This window comes from Cucumis sativus, chromosome 1 (assembly GCF_000004075.3).
Source record: "Cucumis sativus cultivar 9930 chromosome 1, Cucumber_9930_V3, whole genome shotgun sequence".
Taxonomy (NCBI): domain Eukaryota; kingdom Viridiplantae; phylum Streptophyta; class Magnoliopsida; order Cucurbitales; family Cucurbitaceae; genus Cucumis; species Cucumis sativus.
Window position 1 is genome coordinate 15815294 of NC_026655.2, and position 18894 is coordinate 15834187.

General features: G+C 32.7%; 3 protein-coding genes across 4 annotated transcripts; 2 read left to right on the forward strand and 1 right to left on the reverse strand.

Moving 5' to 3' along the window:
• The first annotated feature begins 3950 nt into the window (after nt 1-3950).
• Nucleotides 3951-8363, forward strand: LOC101210863 (omega-6 fatty acid desaturase, chloroplastic). Of its 2 annotated transcripts, none has more exons than XM_004146637.3 (10): nt 3951-4251; nt 4333-4387; nt 4798-5042; nt 5204-5347; nt 5451-5602; nt 6333-6455; nt 6580-6757; nt 7234-7352; nt 7576-7690; nt 7838-8363. In XM_004146637.3, exons 1-10 carry the CDS (start codon nt 4213-4215, stop codon nt 7997-7999), a joined length of 1332 nt encoding a protein of 443 aa, XP_004146685.1. In that variant the 5' UTR covers nt 3951-4212; the 3' UTR covers nt 8000-8363. The 2 variants fall into 2 exon arrangements, with proteins under 2 accessions (XP_004146685.1, XP_011655551.1); XM_011657249.2 differs by having other exon boundaries at nt 3955-4251; nt 4794-5042.
• Nucleotides 8364-11696: 3333 nt separating this feature from the next.
• On the forward strand, nt 11697-12884 carry LOC116404149 (F-box protein At3g07870-like). The gene has a single exon (XM_031886428.1). It carries the CDS (start codon nt 11697-11699, stop codon nt 12882-12884), a length of 1188 nt encoding a protein of 395 aa, XP_031742288.1.
• A 1361-nt stretch (nt 12885-14245) lies between these two features.
• Nucleotides 14246-17757, reverse strand: LOC101221240 (probable LRR receptor-like serine/threonine-protein kinase At2g24230). Its single transcript, XM_004146675.3, has one exon. The coding sequence runs from the start codon at nt 17063-17065 to the stop codon at nt 14513-14515; it is 2553 nt and encodes an 850-aa protein (XP_004146723.3). The 5' UTR covers nt 17066-17757; the 3' UTR covers nt 14246-14512.
• Between the last annotated feature and the right edge of the window lie 1137 nt (nt 17758-18894).

Genomic DNA, 18894 nt, shown 5'->3' on the forward strand with positions numbered 1-18894 from the left:
CCATAACTACAATGAACTGACAAAAATTTTAAAAATAGAAATCATGTACTAATCATATCAACCAACTAATACATATAATATAAATACATAACAACACTCATATACAAATACAAATACAAAGTAAAATCAAACCAAAACTAACATAAAAAGAATTTAAAAAATCATTTAAAACCAGATGAAATATGAAGATGATTTTTCATTATCAAAAAGTTAGCCACTGCAATGTTTCATTAAAATATGTTTGTATTTCCGTTGCAAAATTGAAGATGATTTATTTTAGAGGCATTTCAAATATATCACAATGAACAAGATTGAGAGCCTATATTCAATGATATACTTCTATGAATAATAGAAGTTTACAACTAATATATTTTACTATATTTTGCAGACTTCTTTAAATTTTAAAATGTTTCTATACATTTCATTATTATTTATAACAATTTATTTCAAGCCTATTTTCTTTATTTATCTTTTATTTATTGAGGAAGATACTTGCTCACAAACCCCCAAAAGTTGTGGATTTTTCTAAGGATCTTGCAAACTTGGAGAATTGTTGAAGAATTGTCTAAGTCTGAAAATGACTCTCTATATCTAACAATTTTCTAATGTATTAAGCTAATATATTCATAGTTGTAATGTAAACTATCATCAGTCTCTAATTCTTCCTGGAATCTCTATGCAATATTGCATTTAATGAGTTTATTTGAAAAATTTATCCAAATGAGAGCAATAATCTCGAGTCTCTATCTTGGTCTTCAAAACTGTCGTGGTTTGACGTGTGTTAAGAGTTGAAATAGTTATAAGCATGCATCTATGTTTTAGACGGTGTGAACTATCTCTAACATGCAACAAATGTTTACTTCATATGATAGTTTGAATCCATGCCTATAAAGAACGAATATATGACAATTTCATACAAGTTTTCACTTAGGTATAAACTCTAGACAGATTTTTTGTGAAGCTCAGGATGGATCAGGAGGACTTATGATTTATTGAATTGAATGTGTTGATGAACTAATGTATATGTATAAATTTATGCATATATAAATTTACCAAGTACAAAAATCAAATGCGGAAATGATTACCATCAATGAATTCTAATAGGAAAATTAAATCAATCAAAATACATACTGTAAAGTAATAACAAGTACCGATGATTCCAATGATGAATATATGAATTAATTCTTTATTAGATTGAGGTTCTCCCATTCCAATATAGTATATTCTTCAATTACTGATGATTCCATGATGAATACACTTTCTTTGATGCAATCCCGTACTTATATGTAAACAATCAAGTAACTATGACTATGTGATCACACACTAATACAAAAAGTAGTAGTTTGTCACATATCCGATACAGAGCTGTCGATGTTCTCAAAAGTGATAGTTTTAAAAGAAAATAAGAGTTGTCGTCAATCTTTTTTACAATATGAATGGTCATCGAAATAAATCTAGAATTGAGTTCGACAGTCATTTGTATATGAAGAAGTATTAGCACCCACAACACTCACTTAGAAAATGGTGGCTAAATTTCAAATCTTAAATTTATTTTAAAACTAACGTTTTATTTTATTTTCATTACTCCAACATTTGAAACAATGATCTCATAAAATAGGTGGAGATTATTCTATCAATTAGACTATATGGAAGAAAATTTTATTAGAAAAAAATGACTAGAAAATTCTATGAAATCATATATAATATTTTGAAGGTTTAAAAAACATAAAAAAGAAATTGTAAGATGAGAAACAAATTTTCTAAATGATTAAAAAAAAGTTTTTATTTTAAAACATACAAAATTTTAAATTTGAAGGATTTTAAAACATTTTAAATAGAAAATAAAATGATGCTTAATAAGAAAATTAGATAAGTATAAACAAAAGTAAAGAAGCATCATACTAAATTATACAAACACAAAGATCGATCTCGGACACGGGATGAATCGACTCATCACCTCAAGAATTCTAGAAAACCAAACTCCCAAATTTTCTAGATGAAGAAGGATATAAAATCAAATTAATTAAGTAAAGGCAAAATAATATGGTAATATTATCAAAATAAATTCAATCTAAAATGTAAAGAAAAATATGCATACATATATTTAAGCACATATAAGTTTTAAAGATAAGGAGAAGAAACAAAGAATATAAAACCGGTGGACGAAAATAGGGAAGAAAATAGAAGAGGAGAAAATAATAAATAAATAAAAAGGAAAACAGTAGTAGTAAAACATAATGATAATAATGATTAAATTTTATCATCAAAAGTTGATATTTTTTTAAAAATAAAATAATAATAATAACATTAAATAAAAAAAAACGTTTTCCTTATGTCCCTTCTTTCTCTCTATTTTTTACTGAGAAGAAAAAGACTAAAGGTTTTATTTTAAAAAGGAAATAATGATAAAAAAAGAAAAAATAATGATTCAAATCTCGAAAAAAATTATTTATTGTATGGGGTGTGGATCAAATTCCTACAAAAAGAAATGTTGGAGTTTTATTTCGAACCAAATTTTTGTAGAGATTTTATTCAAAAGATTTTTTTTTACAAAATGATTAGATATGCTCAAAAGAATGATTTTTTTTTTACAAATGACTATTATTAAAAAATAAAATCTTAGTTATTATTATATAAAAAATGTAGGATAAAATTACGACTACAATATGATTTTGATAATTGTAAGCAAGTAAATATGTTGGTAGATATAGATGTATGTATGTATTAATTGGTTAAATTGAATTAAATTGCTCAAATTTTAAATATTTATAATTTTAACTATGATTGATTCTTAATTAATAGTTTTTTTAATCAGAATAATGAATAATATAATCTAAATTATTATTGATCCTTATTTGTTCTTTCAAAATATGGTTCAAATATGTAATCTATGCATGAACACTTTCAAATAGATGAAAGGTTGGGAGCTGTACTCAAATTTTTCTTTGCAAAAGCATGAAAAGGTCTTAATGTATCTTTTTCGTTCTACAATCACAAATTTGTATAGTAAAGTGTGACTTTGCAACCACATGACTCATTAGAAAGCGATTGCAATTATTACATAGGTGGAAAATTATATTGATGCATGAATCATTTTAATAAATGATATATATTCAATTGAAACAATTATAATGATAAGTGTAACTACATTTTTTTTTTAAATCATAAAATAATATACATGAATTGTATGATATACAGTGTGTCTATATACACAATGTATATACACCGCTTTGGCATCTTCATCCTCCCCATCTTTGCCTTCACTAATATTCACGATAATATGCTATTATTAATCTAAGTATAAATTTCCATATGCTAGCAAATGTAAACCTTTGTTTCCACGTCTTTGCCTTCACTAATATTCACGATAATATGCTATTATTAATCTAAGTATAAATTTCCATATGCTAGCAAATGTAAACCTTTGTTTGCACTTGCATGTTAACTAAATCATGCTTATAGAAATTTCTTAAATGAATTGATTTTTTTAGAAAAATAAATTTATTAAAAATAATATTTAAACTTAAAATTGTAATAGTTACAAATATATTAACTAAATTCAAAATAATTAATTACTCGTACTAACACTTTAAAAAGATTGAAAATTAGCTAAATCTATTATAGACCATGATATAAATATTAGTCAAAATGTTGTTATATATTTAATTATTATTTTTAAGATTGTTATATTTTTTCATCAATATTTAAAAAAATTTTAAACATTATATTTGTATCCATTTAAACTTTAAATTAATAATTTTATTAACTTAACCGCATGACTAAGAGAGTTGTATTAGTTTAGTCTCAGTTTACAGTTCACCGTCCAAATTTGATAGAACACTGAGACTCGAAAGAATGCTATAAGTGATCCTTAATATTTTCATCAAGTCAGGACGAGGCGAACTTTTGTTTTTGCTTACAATTTCGTTGTGGGGGCAGAAAAAAAATGAGTGATAACAACGCCTACTTGAACACTAGTGGCGCAAGCTCGAAAGGGCTAACCCCTTTCAGAGGATTCTATCCACATCTTAAAGAACGATTGGTGAAAGATTTATTCCCAATTTCCCATTTCAAATTGCAAACTTCCATACTTAAGGGGATACCCATTAAGAAATTTCCCTCTTTCCCCCCTCTGTTGCCTCTTATTCGAATAGCCCAAGCAAGCAAGCTAAGGGGGCCTGCTTAATTGGGATTTCAGTAATTCTTCACATAATGGCTTGCAGACTCGTAGATTCCATGGCTCTTTTCAATGTATGTTTTCTTCTTTTTAATCTCTCCCTGCTATTGTACTTGTGTTCTTCTTTTCTCTTATTATTTTGGTTTGATTATCAGGGCCCCCATCATAATTTTGCTCGAACCCAGAAAATTGCATCCCACTGTTCTCCAGGTATGTTTTAGTATCTTCCTTTTGAGAATTATTTGAAGCTGTTTAAGAATTTGTAATTACTTGATAAACTGAATCGTCTAGCGGTTGTCTTATTACAGTGTGACACAGTTAGAGTATATTCATTGAAGATTCAATCTCATTTCCTTTGTCACTCCGGAAGAAACCTTGCTGTTTCAGACATGGTTTCTTTTAATAAAATATTGAGTAAAATTGGAAATTAGATAGATTTAGAGTCTAGCTCGTTCTGGAAGTTTAGATTTTCAATCACATTGATAAATTTTCATATCCTCATTCAACTTAAGCATGGATTTTGATATGCCATAAAATGAATTAATTGACTAGGAACCAACATAGCTTTGATTTTCCATTATCAATTTAGACAGTTCAAACATGCTTATTCCGATAGACAGGTATATTGCAAGTGAAGGGGGAAATATTATTTCAGAAGAAAATCAAGCGACAAAACTATTTACTTCCTGTGAAGAGGGCTGCAATTCTACGAGCTATTGCTGTTCCAGCTGCGCCACCATCTTCTTCAGCAGATAGTGCTGAATATAGAAAACAATTATCAGAAAGCTATGGATTTGAGCAAATTGGAGAACCTCTTCCTGATAATGTTAGGTTAAAAGATGTTGTTGAGTCCCTTCCAAAAGAGGTACTTTATTTTGTTGCAACATACTGGTGTTTAACATTTGTCCTTGAGGCAGTTTCATTTTCTTTTCTTCTGTCAGATAAAATTTTGATGATGCTATCTAGTTCATGCATACGATCGTGTTTCTTTTACTTATTATATCTTATTTTTTCATTTTTTTAAAGGTGTTTGAGATCAATGATGTGAAAGCATGGAAATCTGTTTTAGTATCTGTAGCTTCCTACTCATTAGGCCTTGTCATGATTGCAAAAGCTCCATGGTATCTACTACCTTTGGCTTGGGCATGGACTGGAACAGCAATAACTGGGGTTAGTCTCAATATTCTTTCTGGTTGCTTCCCTTTCCCTTTCTCTTCTTCTCATCCTTATCAGACTTGCAACTCTAGCCACTGAAGTTTCTTTCCTCCTCAAGTTCTTTGTTATAGGTCATGATTGTGCTCACAAATCATTTTCAAGGAACAAGTTAGTGGAAGACATTGTGGGTACTTTGGCTTTCATGCCTCTAATATACCCATATGAGCCTTGGCGGTTTAAGCATGATCAACATCATGCAAAGACAAACATGTATTAATAATCTTTCCTCTATCTCTCTCTCTCTTTGAAATACTTGTGTGAGCTCTATCTTCCTGCAGAAGCATTGTTCAGTAATATGTAAAGAAATGTCTTATTGAGGTTGGATAGCATCTAGTTAAGCAATGCAAAAGCCTTGATAAGTAATATGAGCAGAACAATACGGATGGATGTTAGTGTGTTATTGTAAGGGACCTAATGAGAGATATATGAGGGTTATTAGTAGAATATTAGTATGGTTATTAGAAGGGGCCAATTAGTAAATAGCTAGTAAGCTGGTTAGAGTTTTTAGTTATAAATTCAGGGAATGGGTTGAGAGAAAGGTGCGAAGAATTTTGTGGGATTTCCTTGTGAGGAATTTGGGAAAGTCTAGCCCTCTGGGGGTTACGTTTTTTACTTTTCTGTCTAATTAGTTCCCTTACACTTATAAATTTATAATCAGTACCTCGATAGTACTAGGTTTGTTCACATGACGTCTTATTTACTTGTCATGGTTAGTTCTCCTTGTATCTTGGGATCAAGTTAACAGAATTTCTCCATATGTTTTGCATTTTGCCTAGAGTCAAATATTGCTGTGTTAATTAAGTTTGAAATACTCCACATATGACCAAATAGGAATCCATATTTTATAAGTTTGGTTTGTTACTTGCATCTTAACGATTTATGCCTTTCATCGTCTAGTTTTAGCTAACCTTTCATTTTTATTCTTATCCACATATTATAGGCTGGAAGAAGATACAGCTTGGCATCCTGTGTGGAAAGAGGAATTTGATTCAGCTCCTCTTTTGCGTAAAGCAATCATATATGGTTATGGTCCATTTCGACCGTGGATGTCTATAGCACATTGGTAAGTTTACCTTGGATGGTTACTTTGCTAGAATAGTTTGACTTTCTATGAAAATTTATTGTACGTGATTTGACCAAGTTGTCTGTTTCATTAATATGCACCAATTTGCTCTTATGCATGATAGGTTGTTGTGGCACTTTGATTTGAAGAAGTTCAGACCAAATGAAGTAAAAAGAGTGAAGATAAGCTTAGCTTGTGTTTTTGCATTTATGTTTATTGGATGGCCATTGATCATCTACAAGACTGGGATTCTTGGATGGGTCAAGTTCTGGTTAATGCCATGGCTGGGATACCACTTTTGGGTAACGTCATTTGCTTGCCTCTTCTTATTACAGTTTCTTCTATAGTCCTATGATCAATTCAATTGATGATCTGCGTTGGATAGTGATTTGTCATGGTTCTTCATGATGTGACAATGGATTAAGAAACTAGTTAACAATCAGAATTAGAGGATATATGGCAGGGTAGACTTTAATGAAAATGAACCATGTAGCTTAGCCGGTGGTATCCAAGTATATCTTGATATTGTTGAAACATCAATCTTAATGAAGCTTACATCTTGCACTAATATTCTTGAAGCAAATAAAAGAATGTGAATACCATGCTTTCGAGATCATGAGACAATGATACGATGTTTGTGCCACTTTTCTTCATTCATAGAGGGACGATATTTATTGTTCTTGTTCTGCATAACTTTGAAATTGTCCCAGATAAAATTTGTTGGTTTTGCTTTTGTAAACTTAACTTCTATTTAAATTACCTTTTGTTTCTTTCTTAGATGAGCACTTTCACCATGGTCCATCACACAGCTCCTCATATACCGTTTAAGTCATCAGAAGAGTGGAACGCAGCTCAAGCACAGCTCAATGGAACAGTTCACTGTGCTTATCCTCAATGGTACTGAATCATTCATTTCAGTGTCTTTTTTTCCTTTTCTTTTCTTTTCTCTTTTCTTGCTTAATTCGACTCTAAGCCGATAAAAAGGCACATCGGAAAAAGATTCAGGCACTGTTCATGAGATTCTCTAGTCTTGAAATTGCTAGATAATTCATGTTAACTAAGATTTATTACCATAAGTCACATTGACTTAGCTTCTAAGTTTATCCTCTCCCATCTACAGGATCGAGATTCTCTGCCATGACATCAATGTGCACATTCCCCACCATATTTCTCCAAGAATACCGAGTTACAACTTACGGGCAGCTCATAAGTCTCTTCAAGAAAACTGGGGAAAGGTAATGGGGTTAAACCAAATGCATATGTACATAGTTCGATGTTCAGATCTTGCAAAATCTAATGGTTGCCTTGTTTATTGCATATATTTTCCCCCATTGATGCTAATAATCTAGTTCTTTTCTTCCACTTTGTTACACATTCTGTAGCATCTGAATGAGGCTTCATGGAATTGGCGATTAATGAAGACGATCATGACGATATGCCATGTATACAACAAAGAGGAAAATTATGTCGCATTTGACCGACTCAATAAAGAAGATTCTTATCCCATTACATTCCTCAAGAAAGTCATGCCTGATCTTGCTTGATTTAATCTTTACCTCAACCTTCGGGAACACAGTCCACAGACACTTGCTGCTTTCTTTCTCTGTGCAATGTTTTCTCCACAGATTTTGAAGAACGAATGGAAGGAAAGCTTGGTTTAGTTGACTGCCATATATTGAGTTAAAGAATTTCTCTATTCCATTTTCCAGTCTCTCTCTCCTCAAATAGCAATATTATGTAACCTTTTCTTTTAAGGTAGTTGTGATCTAAAGAGGGAAAACAGACCTTTGGTGTTTTATGTTGCCAACTTCTTAAAAAGGTGGAATGGAATATGGAAACATTCTCTTTATCAAAGACACCTACTGACAAAGATCAATACAACACAACCATTATCATTGCAAGCGAAAATTTATTCTCTTTTACCATTCAAATTCTTTTATCTTCAAGAAACCACTTATAATTAATTCATTAGTTTTCACATCATTTAACTTTAAATTTGAATTAATGTCAGTGGAGTTTTCTTCTTATTTCTTTTTCATTTTTCTATTTTTATTATGTTATGTTAGTATAATGCTGTGATTTTTCATTTTTATAACCACTTCATGTTCTTTTTTATTTTATAATCACTTTCTAATATTTGATATTATTTTTTCATCTTTCAAAATTTTTGCTTCAAAGTCTCATTAACTAATTATATCAATATTTTAATAAAATCGAAACTTTATTATTTTTATGGACATCGATATAATATGAAAAAGGTTCATTCCACCATTTTATTGCAAGTACTTTTTAGTTCATTTATTGCTGTCTTTTTCAACCACTCTTCGAATTCTCATCCACATCCCTTCAAATTCCATTTTCATCAAATTAATCCTATCGTTGTTTCTTTCTCTTTCACATTTATACATTCACATCACTCTCCATCTTTATCTCTTTTTTGTTTTTAACATTAGAATCATTCATTGAATCTCAACAACTAACAATGTCTATTTTTAAATTGATGTATCTTATATATTTATTTATTAAATTCTAATTTCTTTATGATTATTGTTTTTTTTTTTTGTAATTTTATAAAATCTAATTAATATGCTAATATTTTCTTTATAAATTTGGAAAATTAAATTTCCACGTTTACATATTTTTCTATTATTTCATGATTAAAGATGTGATGTACAAAGATACAAACATAGATGTTGTCATCTAAATATTGATAGAATGACAAAAATGTTGAAAATATTTTACATTTCTACTTGCATAATTTGACAATTTTGTAGTATTTTATAATATCTTCATTAATATTCTAAAATGATATATTTAAAGAAATTACCAATGTAAAAAGTATGTCAAAATTTACCCAATGATAGTATATTTACAATTATTTTGAAATTGTGATATACACTTAATTATTATATCTAAAATTGTTATAAAAAAAAATACGTATCAAAATTATAAAAAAGTAAATTGAAAAGATACTTTAAAAAATTATAAAACTTAAATAAAATATATCTCAATTATGCCTATGGAACTTCTATCCTACACAAAATATCAACTAGATATTTATCATAATTATCTTTTTAAGTAATGGAGTAACTACAAATTAATTTTTGGAATTAAACTTGATAATTAAAAATCAATATAAATATATGAAAATTACTATTAAAATCTAAAGTTTGATATTTGATGGTTTAAAAATCAATTTTAGAATGATGGACTTAGCTAGCTTCTAAACAAGTTAGATGTTTAAAAGAATTATTTATTTATTTTTATTTTGAAATAAGTATAATAGAAACATATAATTTTTATTTGTTTGTTCTCTTGTTGTAAATACTTGAACTAAGATATCATATGGTGTGGGAAAAAACAAAAGCCAAAAACAAAAAGAATCATAATCTTCAAATTTCAATATGTTTCTCAGCAACCTGCTTCTGCTTTTCATCTGTCTCCTTGGTTCTGGTTTTCCTTCTCATCACAAGCCAAAATGTTTCTAAGTAAGCCAAAGTTCAAGGTTTCTATTTGACAAATGCCCATTAAGCACTTCCTTTGAGTCTGAGTAATGATCTTCTTCCTCCCTGTGGAACTATTATACAAGCAAAAGAAGTTTCCACTAAACTTACACAAAATCTCTTCGGCTTTGATAATCATAATTGATGGAAAAGTTTGATAATGTGATGTTAGAACATGTCCATAGAGTAGAAAATAAGAGAGCGGATGCATTGGCAAATTTAGCCACGGCCTTGACCACGCCAGATGATGTAACTCTGAACATACCACTTTGTCAACGATGGATTATACCCCAGTTAGGCCTGAATGTCAGGAAGTGAACATAGCAACATCCTATTTGATTGATGAAGAAGATTGAGCAAATTCACGGAGCGGATCTCGGTTGCAAGGTCCTAGAGGAAGGTGCAAAAAAAGATCGTGGGAGCAAAGTGGTTGAAGCGGAGGAGATCTAGGAGAGTCTAAATCTCAAAGCAAGTCAAGTGGAGTTTAAGAGTTGTCAATGTGGTCGTATGGATCTTAGTTGCAAATGGTGGTCGACAATGTCTAGCTGCTAGGTCAAGACTTTGCTTTGATACCATGTGAAAAATATTTTTATTGATTAAATAATACTGAATGATTTAGGTGAGAATAATGAGAAGATAAATTCACAAACCTATACAAGTAAATAAGAGAAGTGAGAAGTGATGTAATTACTCCTTACATTTATACAAGCAACAAATGATTAAGAGCCCTCATATTCTTCTGAATGATCCTAACAAATTTTGTTAAAGTCGCCCTCTACAAGCCAAGGAACATCAACCACGTAAATCATAAATCCCAAGTAAAATGCCAAATCTTCCTACTCCATTTAACATTTGCATCAATATGATTCTGGGGAAGAAGACAAAAAGATATCAACTAATACTTTCTTTTGCCATAAAAGACACAACCCTCTCCCTTACCACCTTCCCTCCTAACCCTCAAGCAACCATCAAAATTACACCAAATTTTCACCCTATTTCTCAACTCTTCTTTACACTTCGTTTCTGATAAAGAAAGAATCAAAGGAGTTTTATCACCATTTTATAACACTGGCACATTTTTTTAGATATCAATAGAAAGAGATGAATCGATATAAAAAAAAATTCAAATCACAAAAAAGAATAAATAAATAAATAAACATTAAATTTTGATTTTGATTTTAGTGGGTGAAAACGTTGGTTTAATATTTGCAAGAGTATTTCTTAATATTTTTTCTAAGCTGAGTGGTATTTTTGAAACTTTTTTTATGGTTATTTTTTTTTTTTTGAACAAAAGTTTAACAATTTTCCTCCAAAATTATCGGTAAGAGTAATTTTTTAATCATTTTCGAAAATTGAATAACATTTTTTAAACTTTAAAGATTTGGGATATTTTTTATGCCGTTTTTATAATTTCACCTCTAAAATATTGTAATCAGTTAGTGTTTTTTTTTAAAATGATTGTTCTTAGAAAAATCCTTTAAATTTGTATCCTCTAATACAAATATCTCACTCAATTACCTTAGCGTAATCGGAAATAAACATAACAATAATAAAATAAAATCTAACATCAATCAAATATAACAAAAGTGAGGATAAGATTTAGGGAAAAATAAATAAATCCAACTAACAAAGTGGATATTTCTCCCAAACTCAGTATTTAAATAACATCGTGAAGGGATTCATATCATAATTATTCAATCACCCACAAAACAAAATCCTAACTTCTTCCATGGACACAATGACTTGGGGAGAGGGGCTTCCAACGGATATTGCTATCTCAATCTTCTCTAAACTCATTATCTCCAATTTGAGAGTATGCAGACTTGTTTGTAAAACTTGGAATGCTATGGTTTTAGATTATGCTCACTCTTATAAACTCAACAATGATTTCCTTCTCTCTGTCTCTGATGTAGTCCCCAATCCTAGAAGTAGTTGGCTATGCAATGCTAGGATGTATTGTTTCCGTTCTGATCCTACCAAACGCTTGGATGTATATTTGGATTTTTTTGAATTGGAAGGAAGTAAATCTGCCTTTTCGGTACCCTTCGACGACGGGGACTGGTCCAGGGTCACAATGATGTGTTACTGCAATGGCCTACTGTTTGTTTGCAAAAGCAAACTTAACACAGTGTGTCATGGCATATTTAATCCCACCACTAATGAGTTTCACCATGTTCCTAAAATATTTTGTGATATTTACCACTTTGGTTTAGGTTGCATTCCTTCAACAAAGGAATACAAATTATTTAGAGCTACTCGTTCAGATTTGATTATGTGTAGGACACAACAAGAATCTATCAGACAACGACCTATTACCATAATAGATGTTTTTGACTTTGGTAGAAACAAATGGAGGCAACTTCATTCCCTACCTTATCTCATTGACGATGGTGGTATTTACATGGATGGAGTCATCTATTTTGTGGGAAAAGTAAAAAATAAACCAAATGACTATGCCATCTATGCTCTCGATGTTGAAACTGAAAAAATTGAATTGAGTGCTGTCTTGAAAGCTGGACGTGGCCCAAGCTCTTCCCGCTCGCGAATACTACAATCTAATGGCATTGTTTATGCCATTATTTACGTCAACCTACCAACAACAACAACTCATTCCCAAGTGATGCAAGGCGTTCAAGTGTGGAGGATGCAAAAGAAAAACTCATGGATCAGAGAATTTGAGATCAGAAAATTTGTTATGAATGGCATGCCAGGCTCAATTATCCTTATCAAAGCGGAAGAGGTTTTGTGTAAGTTTGGTGGATCCAGTTTTTGCTGGTATAATGCTTCCACAAGGACGAAGAAGATGATTAGGAAGACTAAAAGTAAGTGCTTAGTGGGCATTTGTCAAATAGAAACCTTGAATTTTGGCTTACTTCAAAACATTTTAGCTGGTGATGGGAAGGAGAACCGTTATAATTCTAATTAGAAGCAAAAGGAGAACGATGAAAAGCAGAAGGCAGGTTAGGTTGAAGATTATGGTTCGCTTTTGTTTTTTCACACACCATGTAATCAACAGTTAGTTTTTTTCCGCATGCACCATGTAATCAGAACGCCAAATTTGATTGGAATTAGAACATATAATTGTAGGATGTGTTTCTAAATATAAATAGGTTATGATCAAAATTGTAATTAGTAGAATGTGTTTTTAAATTTGATTTAAAATTATGTTTAAGATTGGTTTCATATTGGTTTTTGTATGTATTATGAATTTATCTAATGTTAATTTTTTTTAATAAGTTTTTGAAAATGCAATATTTTAATAAATCTTTCGGTTAAACTTTAATTTAGATTAAAAGACATAGCAGCAAAAGGCCTTATACATGAAGGGAAGTGAGTTGTCACATCAGTTGTTAAGAAACGTGAATCTTTTTGGTTTTCCTTATGGTTTTTACTACTAAATTTTTTTTTATCAGATTGCAACCCCATATACTCAAAATTCAATTGAATTTAACTCAAAATTTGGTACATTAAACATTGTCGGCTCAGTAGGATTGGCCATTGGCATGTTATTGAGTATCACACGCCTCAATCAATCCACCAAATCAGTAGTGGGGTTGATGCGTGAGATCCACATTTTCTCAATTTAAGTGTTTGAAAAATTGCCAAGCTCACCCAGTGGGGTCAACAGGAATGAGATTTTGAAATAATGGTCGTGGCTGTTGATTATTCATCAATTTGGTGGCCAGAAACTCCATCTAATCAAGTAATTGCTTTGTTTTTTCTCCCCCCCCCCCCCCCTCGCTTTGGATTCTTTTGAACCTGATGGAGAAATTTTGATGCTACTATGAGGTTTGTACTGATGTTGTATTTACATTGGGTGTTTTTCAAGTTTTACTGTTAACAGATAGAATTAAGTTTAGAGGAAAGAACTTACTCAAATTGGTATAATGGGCTGAGGGAGGAACACATGCAAAAAGATGTTTCCTACATACAGCCAAAAGTATATACAAGCTAGATTTGAGCTTCAACAATGGTCCCAAGCGTGATGAATGGTTTTCATTTCCATAAAGTTCACGGCAAGTTGAAGTTCTCTTAAAGCACGCCCCCCCCCCCCCCCCCCCCCCCCCCCCCCAACTACCATATTCTCCAACACAATTGTTCTGGTGAAATAATAGTTGAAAACAATTATTGAAAAGGACTAGTACATTGGATATCATCAGCAGACTTTCATGCCTTCAACCCTTTTTATGATACCTAAAGTCTCGAGGATGGAAAAAGGAGATAAAAGAAATTTATGACTTTAGCGATATTAGTTAGTTTACTAAGGTTAGTAGTTACACCCCAACATGCTGTTCTAAAAACTGAACTCTCATTGTACTAAAACTGTGATGAAATTCCCATTTTTCAGTTCCTTCGACTAACTCATGTATTTGACATAAAATTCTGATGTTGCACAATGAATATTAGGAAAGAAAAAAAATACATGGAACATTTTGAAGCATATCTTTCCAGGATGACTGTACTGTACACTTCCCTTAGCAGCATCAAAGAAGGGAGTTCAAAAGAACCAAAGTAGAACCCCAAATGCTTTTCTTTTTGATCTATTGAATTCTTCTAAGCTGATGGTTCGATGTCCTTGAGAAGTCCAACTATCTGCTGCATGCTTGGTCGTTTCGATGGAAGGTCGGCTGTGCATAGATAAGCAATCTTAAGGGCCTCCTCCATTTGATCATCTGGTCCTGTACCTCGAATTTTTGGATCAATAGCTCTTAATCCTTGATTCTTTCTCACAAGTCCTCTTACCCAACTCACCAAGTCGGCTTCTTTTCCCTCTGGATAGTCATCACCAATTGGCTTCTTACCAGTAACTAGTTCAAACAGGACAACACCAAAGCAGTATACATCAGTTTTGGGTGTTACAGGGTCATTCTCAGGCTGCAAAAACTCTGGTGGAGCGTAACCAGGTGAACCACGCGAAATCTCTTCACTTAGACCATTGCCAAAAACCTTCGCCAATCCAAAATCTGACAATCTGGGCTCTAAGTTATAATCCAGGTAAACGCTACTGGCTTTAACATCTCTATGAATGATCGGAGGTGAGCACCCATGATGAAGAAATGCAAGTGCTCGAGCAGTACCCAATGCAATTTTGTGGCGGAATCTCCAAGTCGTTAACATACCTTCTGAACCAACATTTTCTATTCCATTGTTGTCAACTTCTTCCCATGTATCTGTACTCCAGTCTTCTGTTGTTTGAACACCCAGTGGCAAGTCATGCAGCAAATTCTGCAACGTCCCATTCTCCATATAATCATAGATGGCAATTCTTTGATCCCCAGCCAAGCAATATCCAGTTAATGGCACAAGATTGGGGTGTTTAATTCGACCGAGATACTCAAGTTCTCTTGCAGCTTCCCGTTCCGTCAATGTAGAACCATGGACCAAAACTTTCACAGCCACATGAATTCCTCCAGGTAGAAATCCTCTATAGACGGGTCCAAACTTACCCTCTGCCAATAGGGTACCCCTGTCGAAATTAGAAGTTGCAGACAAGAGATCTGCAAAGGTTATATTCAACAATGGCTTCTGAAAAATTACTACCGAGACCGATGTTGCCTGCTTAACATCAGCCACCCATGTGGTTGAATCAGTTTGGAAAGAGAAGGGCCCTGAAATATTTTGCTCTTCTTTGTAAGAGGCCTGCTTTACCACCCATGTCCTGCTTTTCCTTCTGCATCCGAATGCTAGAAATATCACGGCTAAAAGTAAGCAGATCATGGAGAAAGTAACAGCCAGAGCCAGCTTCAAGACCTCATGTTTACTGGGTTTTCTAACGAAGAGACTCGGATTTGCAGCAATGGGGCAGCTGTTTGCTGACCCAAGGAAGGCTGCTTGGAGGGTTTTGAAGGAAATTTTAGAATCACAAAAGGTCAAATTATTGTAGGAGAAGTTGAATCTCTCCATCCATGGCAGTTTTTCTAAGAGAGATAAAGGGATTTCTCCACTCAAATTATTCTGCGAAACATCAAGAATTTGAAGGTTTTTTACGCTCAAAGACGGGATTCTGCCCGTGAGATGATTCTGGGAGATGTCAAGGGTATTCAGATGACTCAATTGTGAGATTCCAGGAGGAATGTGATTGGTGAGGCCGGATTTGGATAGATTAAGGTATTCTAAACTTGAAAGCAAACTAACATGAGGAAATTCCAGGCTACTAAATTTATTATAAGCAAGATTGAGGTACTTGAGATTTTGGGCTTTCTCCAAAATGTTGAAAATTTCTCCACCGAGATGATTCTGAGACAAGTCTAGATACAACAAATGAGACCAGTTGTAACTAGAATTGAGCTGTACCTGAGAAATGTTACCCTGAAATTGATTTCTGCTTACATCTAACACCTTCAACTGCTCTTTGAACAAGCCCATAACCGAACCCTGAAACAAGTTTCCTGATATGTTAAGAGCTGTTAAGGCCGTAAGCCCAGAAAAATCTGAATCAAGGCCATGAATCCCATTTCCTGCAAGGTTCAAGCTTTCAAGCTTGGGAAATGCAGCCCCAAATCCACCTGGAAGCGATCCATTTAGCCGATTGTATGAAAGGTCCATCGAAACCAGAGACTGACAATTTAGAATTCCTGATGGAATGCTTTCTCCAAACCTGTTGTGGTCTAATTTCAGGACTCGGAGACTAAGTAACGAGCTGATAGATTCTGGAATTTTCCCAGAGAAATTGTTGACGGAAATATCAACACTTTCAAGCTGTCCAAAGTTGCAAATGCTGTCTCCGAGAGGACCAGAAATCTGGTTAGATGAGAGATTAAGCCTCTTCAGTAAGCCTAAACTCCAAAAATCTGTAGGAAATCCGGTGATTTTATTGTTGCTAAGGTCCAAACTCTGAAGTCTGCTGAGTTTTCCGAGTGTATTGTCAGGAATAGCGCCGGAGAGGCCTATGCCAGAAGCCACAAACTCGATAACATTTCCTTTTTTGTCACAGAAAACCCCTTTCCATGAACAAACAGGAGCAGAAAAATTGTAGACAGAAGAGTTCAATCCCACCTTCTTCATAAACTCGGATATATAAAACCCATCTGTATTGGGTTGCTGACAAGCCAAAGGTTTGAAGAACAACGCAAGAACTAAAATGGAACCAAAGAAACGAAACCCCATCTCAGGAAAACTCTTGAAAGCAAGAAAAAAAATTGAAAAACAGAGCCAACCCCTTTTAGTTTTCCCAAACCATCATTACTTAATTCACTGAGAATCTCTCGTAAATGGTCCCTGGTTCATCTCCAGGCAACTTTCCTGGATTCTTCTGCAACTCCATCAAGTTCCAACACTAAAAAAAACCCTCTAAAATGCCATACTCCATTTCCCGAACCTTTATAATAACCGAAAAAACAGCTGAATAAATCAAAAAAAGGCCAATGGGTTTCAAAGGACAGTCTCTGAGCTTACCTGATGAATGTTATCAACACTTCAGCTTTAGGTTATGAGCTTCCATGGTAGAAAGAGACTGATAGTGTAAAAAAGAGGTAGAAATATAAAAGAGGGGAAGTTATAGAGGTTGAAGAAGAGGTTGGGATTCTTAAATGAGGAGGTGAGTTTTAATAGAAAGAGAGTGTTAGGTTGGCGAATTTATCAGAAATTGTTGGTGGGAATTCAATGATTCTTTCAGTATTGAATGAGTGCTGATCATCATTTGTTATTTGCAAGTAAGTAACTATTTTCAAATAAAAATCTGGGATTTTAGTTTTAGACAGTGGGAGAAATAGAATAGAACTATAGAAGCATTAGCTTTTGCTTTGGGATTCTAATTTCACTTTCTGCGCCTGCCTTCTTCTATCCAAACCCATACTCCCAAGAAACTTATACAAACTATTAAAATACAAAAAATACACATTCCCATATATTTTAATGCTTCTATAGTTCAAATTTTATAATTGTATTATAAAATACATACCGCCCTAATGCTATGATATCATCTTGATATAATAGTGTGTAGCAATAGCAATGATTCCCTTTCATTTTCTTTAATACAAAATCCTTAGAAATTACCATTCTCATCATCTCCAAGACCCAACTACTACACCCAAAAAAAAAAAAAAAAAAGAACAGATCAAATATTCAAAATCATCGTCCTATAAAACCATAATTTATTAGCACCAACTCATTGGAAAACATATAACTTTTAAAAAAGAAAACCTTTTTCGAGTGTGAAAAGAAAAGATCCAAGTAGATGATTCCCACTTAAAAGGCAAAGGGGGTTTAACTTTTTGAAGGAGAAGTTTGTGTTTAAAGTTATCTTATTATTTTCATCATGCATATGAAAAGGAAGGACAGACTTCACATTCAAGTATTTTGAGGAATCATCACCTTCTTCCCATGTTTGGCTATGCAGAAAATTAAATTGTTCTACTGTTCATGCCCAATCTCCGATGCCTCCTTATTTGTTTGAAGATTCAGAAACGTTGGAAATTTTTCTACTACGTTAGTATGTCTAGTCTAACAAATGGAGTATAGTATCACGAGAGTATTACAAAAAAATTCACTAGACTAGAGTATGTGCTCATTTTTGGAGTTTTTCTACTTTTAATTATTAGTAAGGCTAAGTCATGAATTTTGTTAAATATTCTCGAATGTTACAATAAAACTATCTCTCTAATGGTGAATTAGATTAGTTGAATTGGTGAAATGGTTTAGTTAGTGAACACAATTCCTCTTCTTCTTCTTTTTCCTTTTGCTCATTTGATGTCATCCATATGTGAATCTCCATATTCTAAAAGATGAGAAATATTTGTTTAATAGAGAATAGAAATTTGAATGCATTAGGTGTGGAGTATGAACATGGGGGAGTGGAAATTGTGTTAATTAGACCCAAAGAAAAAGTCAAGATTCCAAAGACCATCTCCTTTTTCTCAAGTAGTTTTTAGGTAGTTTTTTTCCACCACCTCCTACCCTTTTTTTCTTCCTTAATTTCCATGGCTATGGTGGTCCAA

What these genes read in the sequence shown, in the direction of transcription:
- LOC101210863 (XM_004146637.3), top strand. Translation starts at nt 4,213, where the DNA reads ATGGCTTGCAGACTCGTAGATTCCATGGCTCTTTTCAAT. An exon ending in TGCATCCCACTGTTCTCCAG is followed by an intron (nt 4,388 to 4,797) that starts GTATGTTTTAGT and finishes TCCGATAGACAG; the next exon opens with GTATATTGCAAGTGAAGGGG. An exon ending in TTCAAGAAAACTGGGGAAAG is followed by an intron (nt 7,691 to 7,837) that starts GTAATGGGGTTA and finishes CACATTCTGTAG; the next exon opens with CATCTGAATGAGGCTTCATG.
- LOC101221240 (XM_004146675.3), bottom strand. Translation starts at nt 17,065, where the DNA reads ATGGGGTTTCGTTTCTTTGGTTCCATTTTAGTTCTTGCGTTGTTCTTC.
- LOC116404149 (XM_031886428.1), top strand. Translation starts at nt 11,697, where the DNA reads ATGACTTGGGGAGAGGGGCTTCCAACGGATATTGCTATCTCAATCTTC.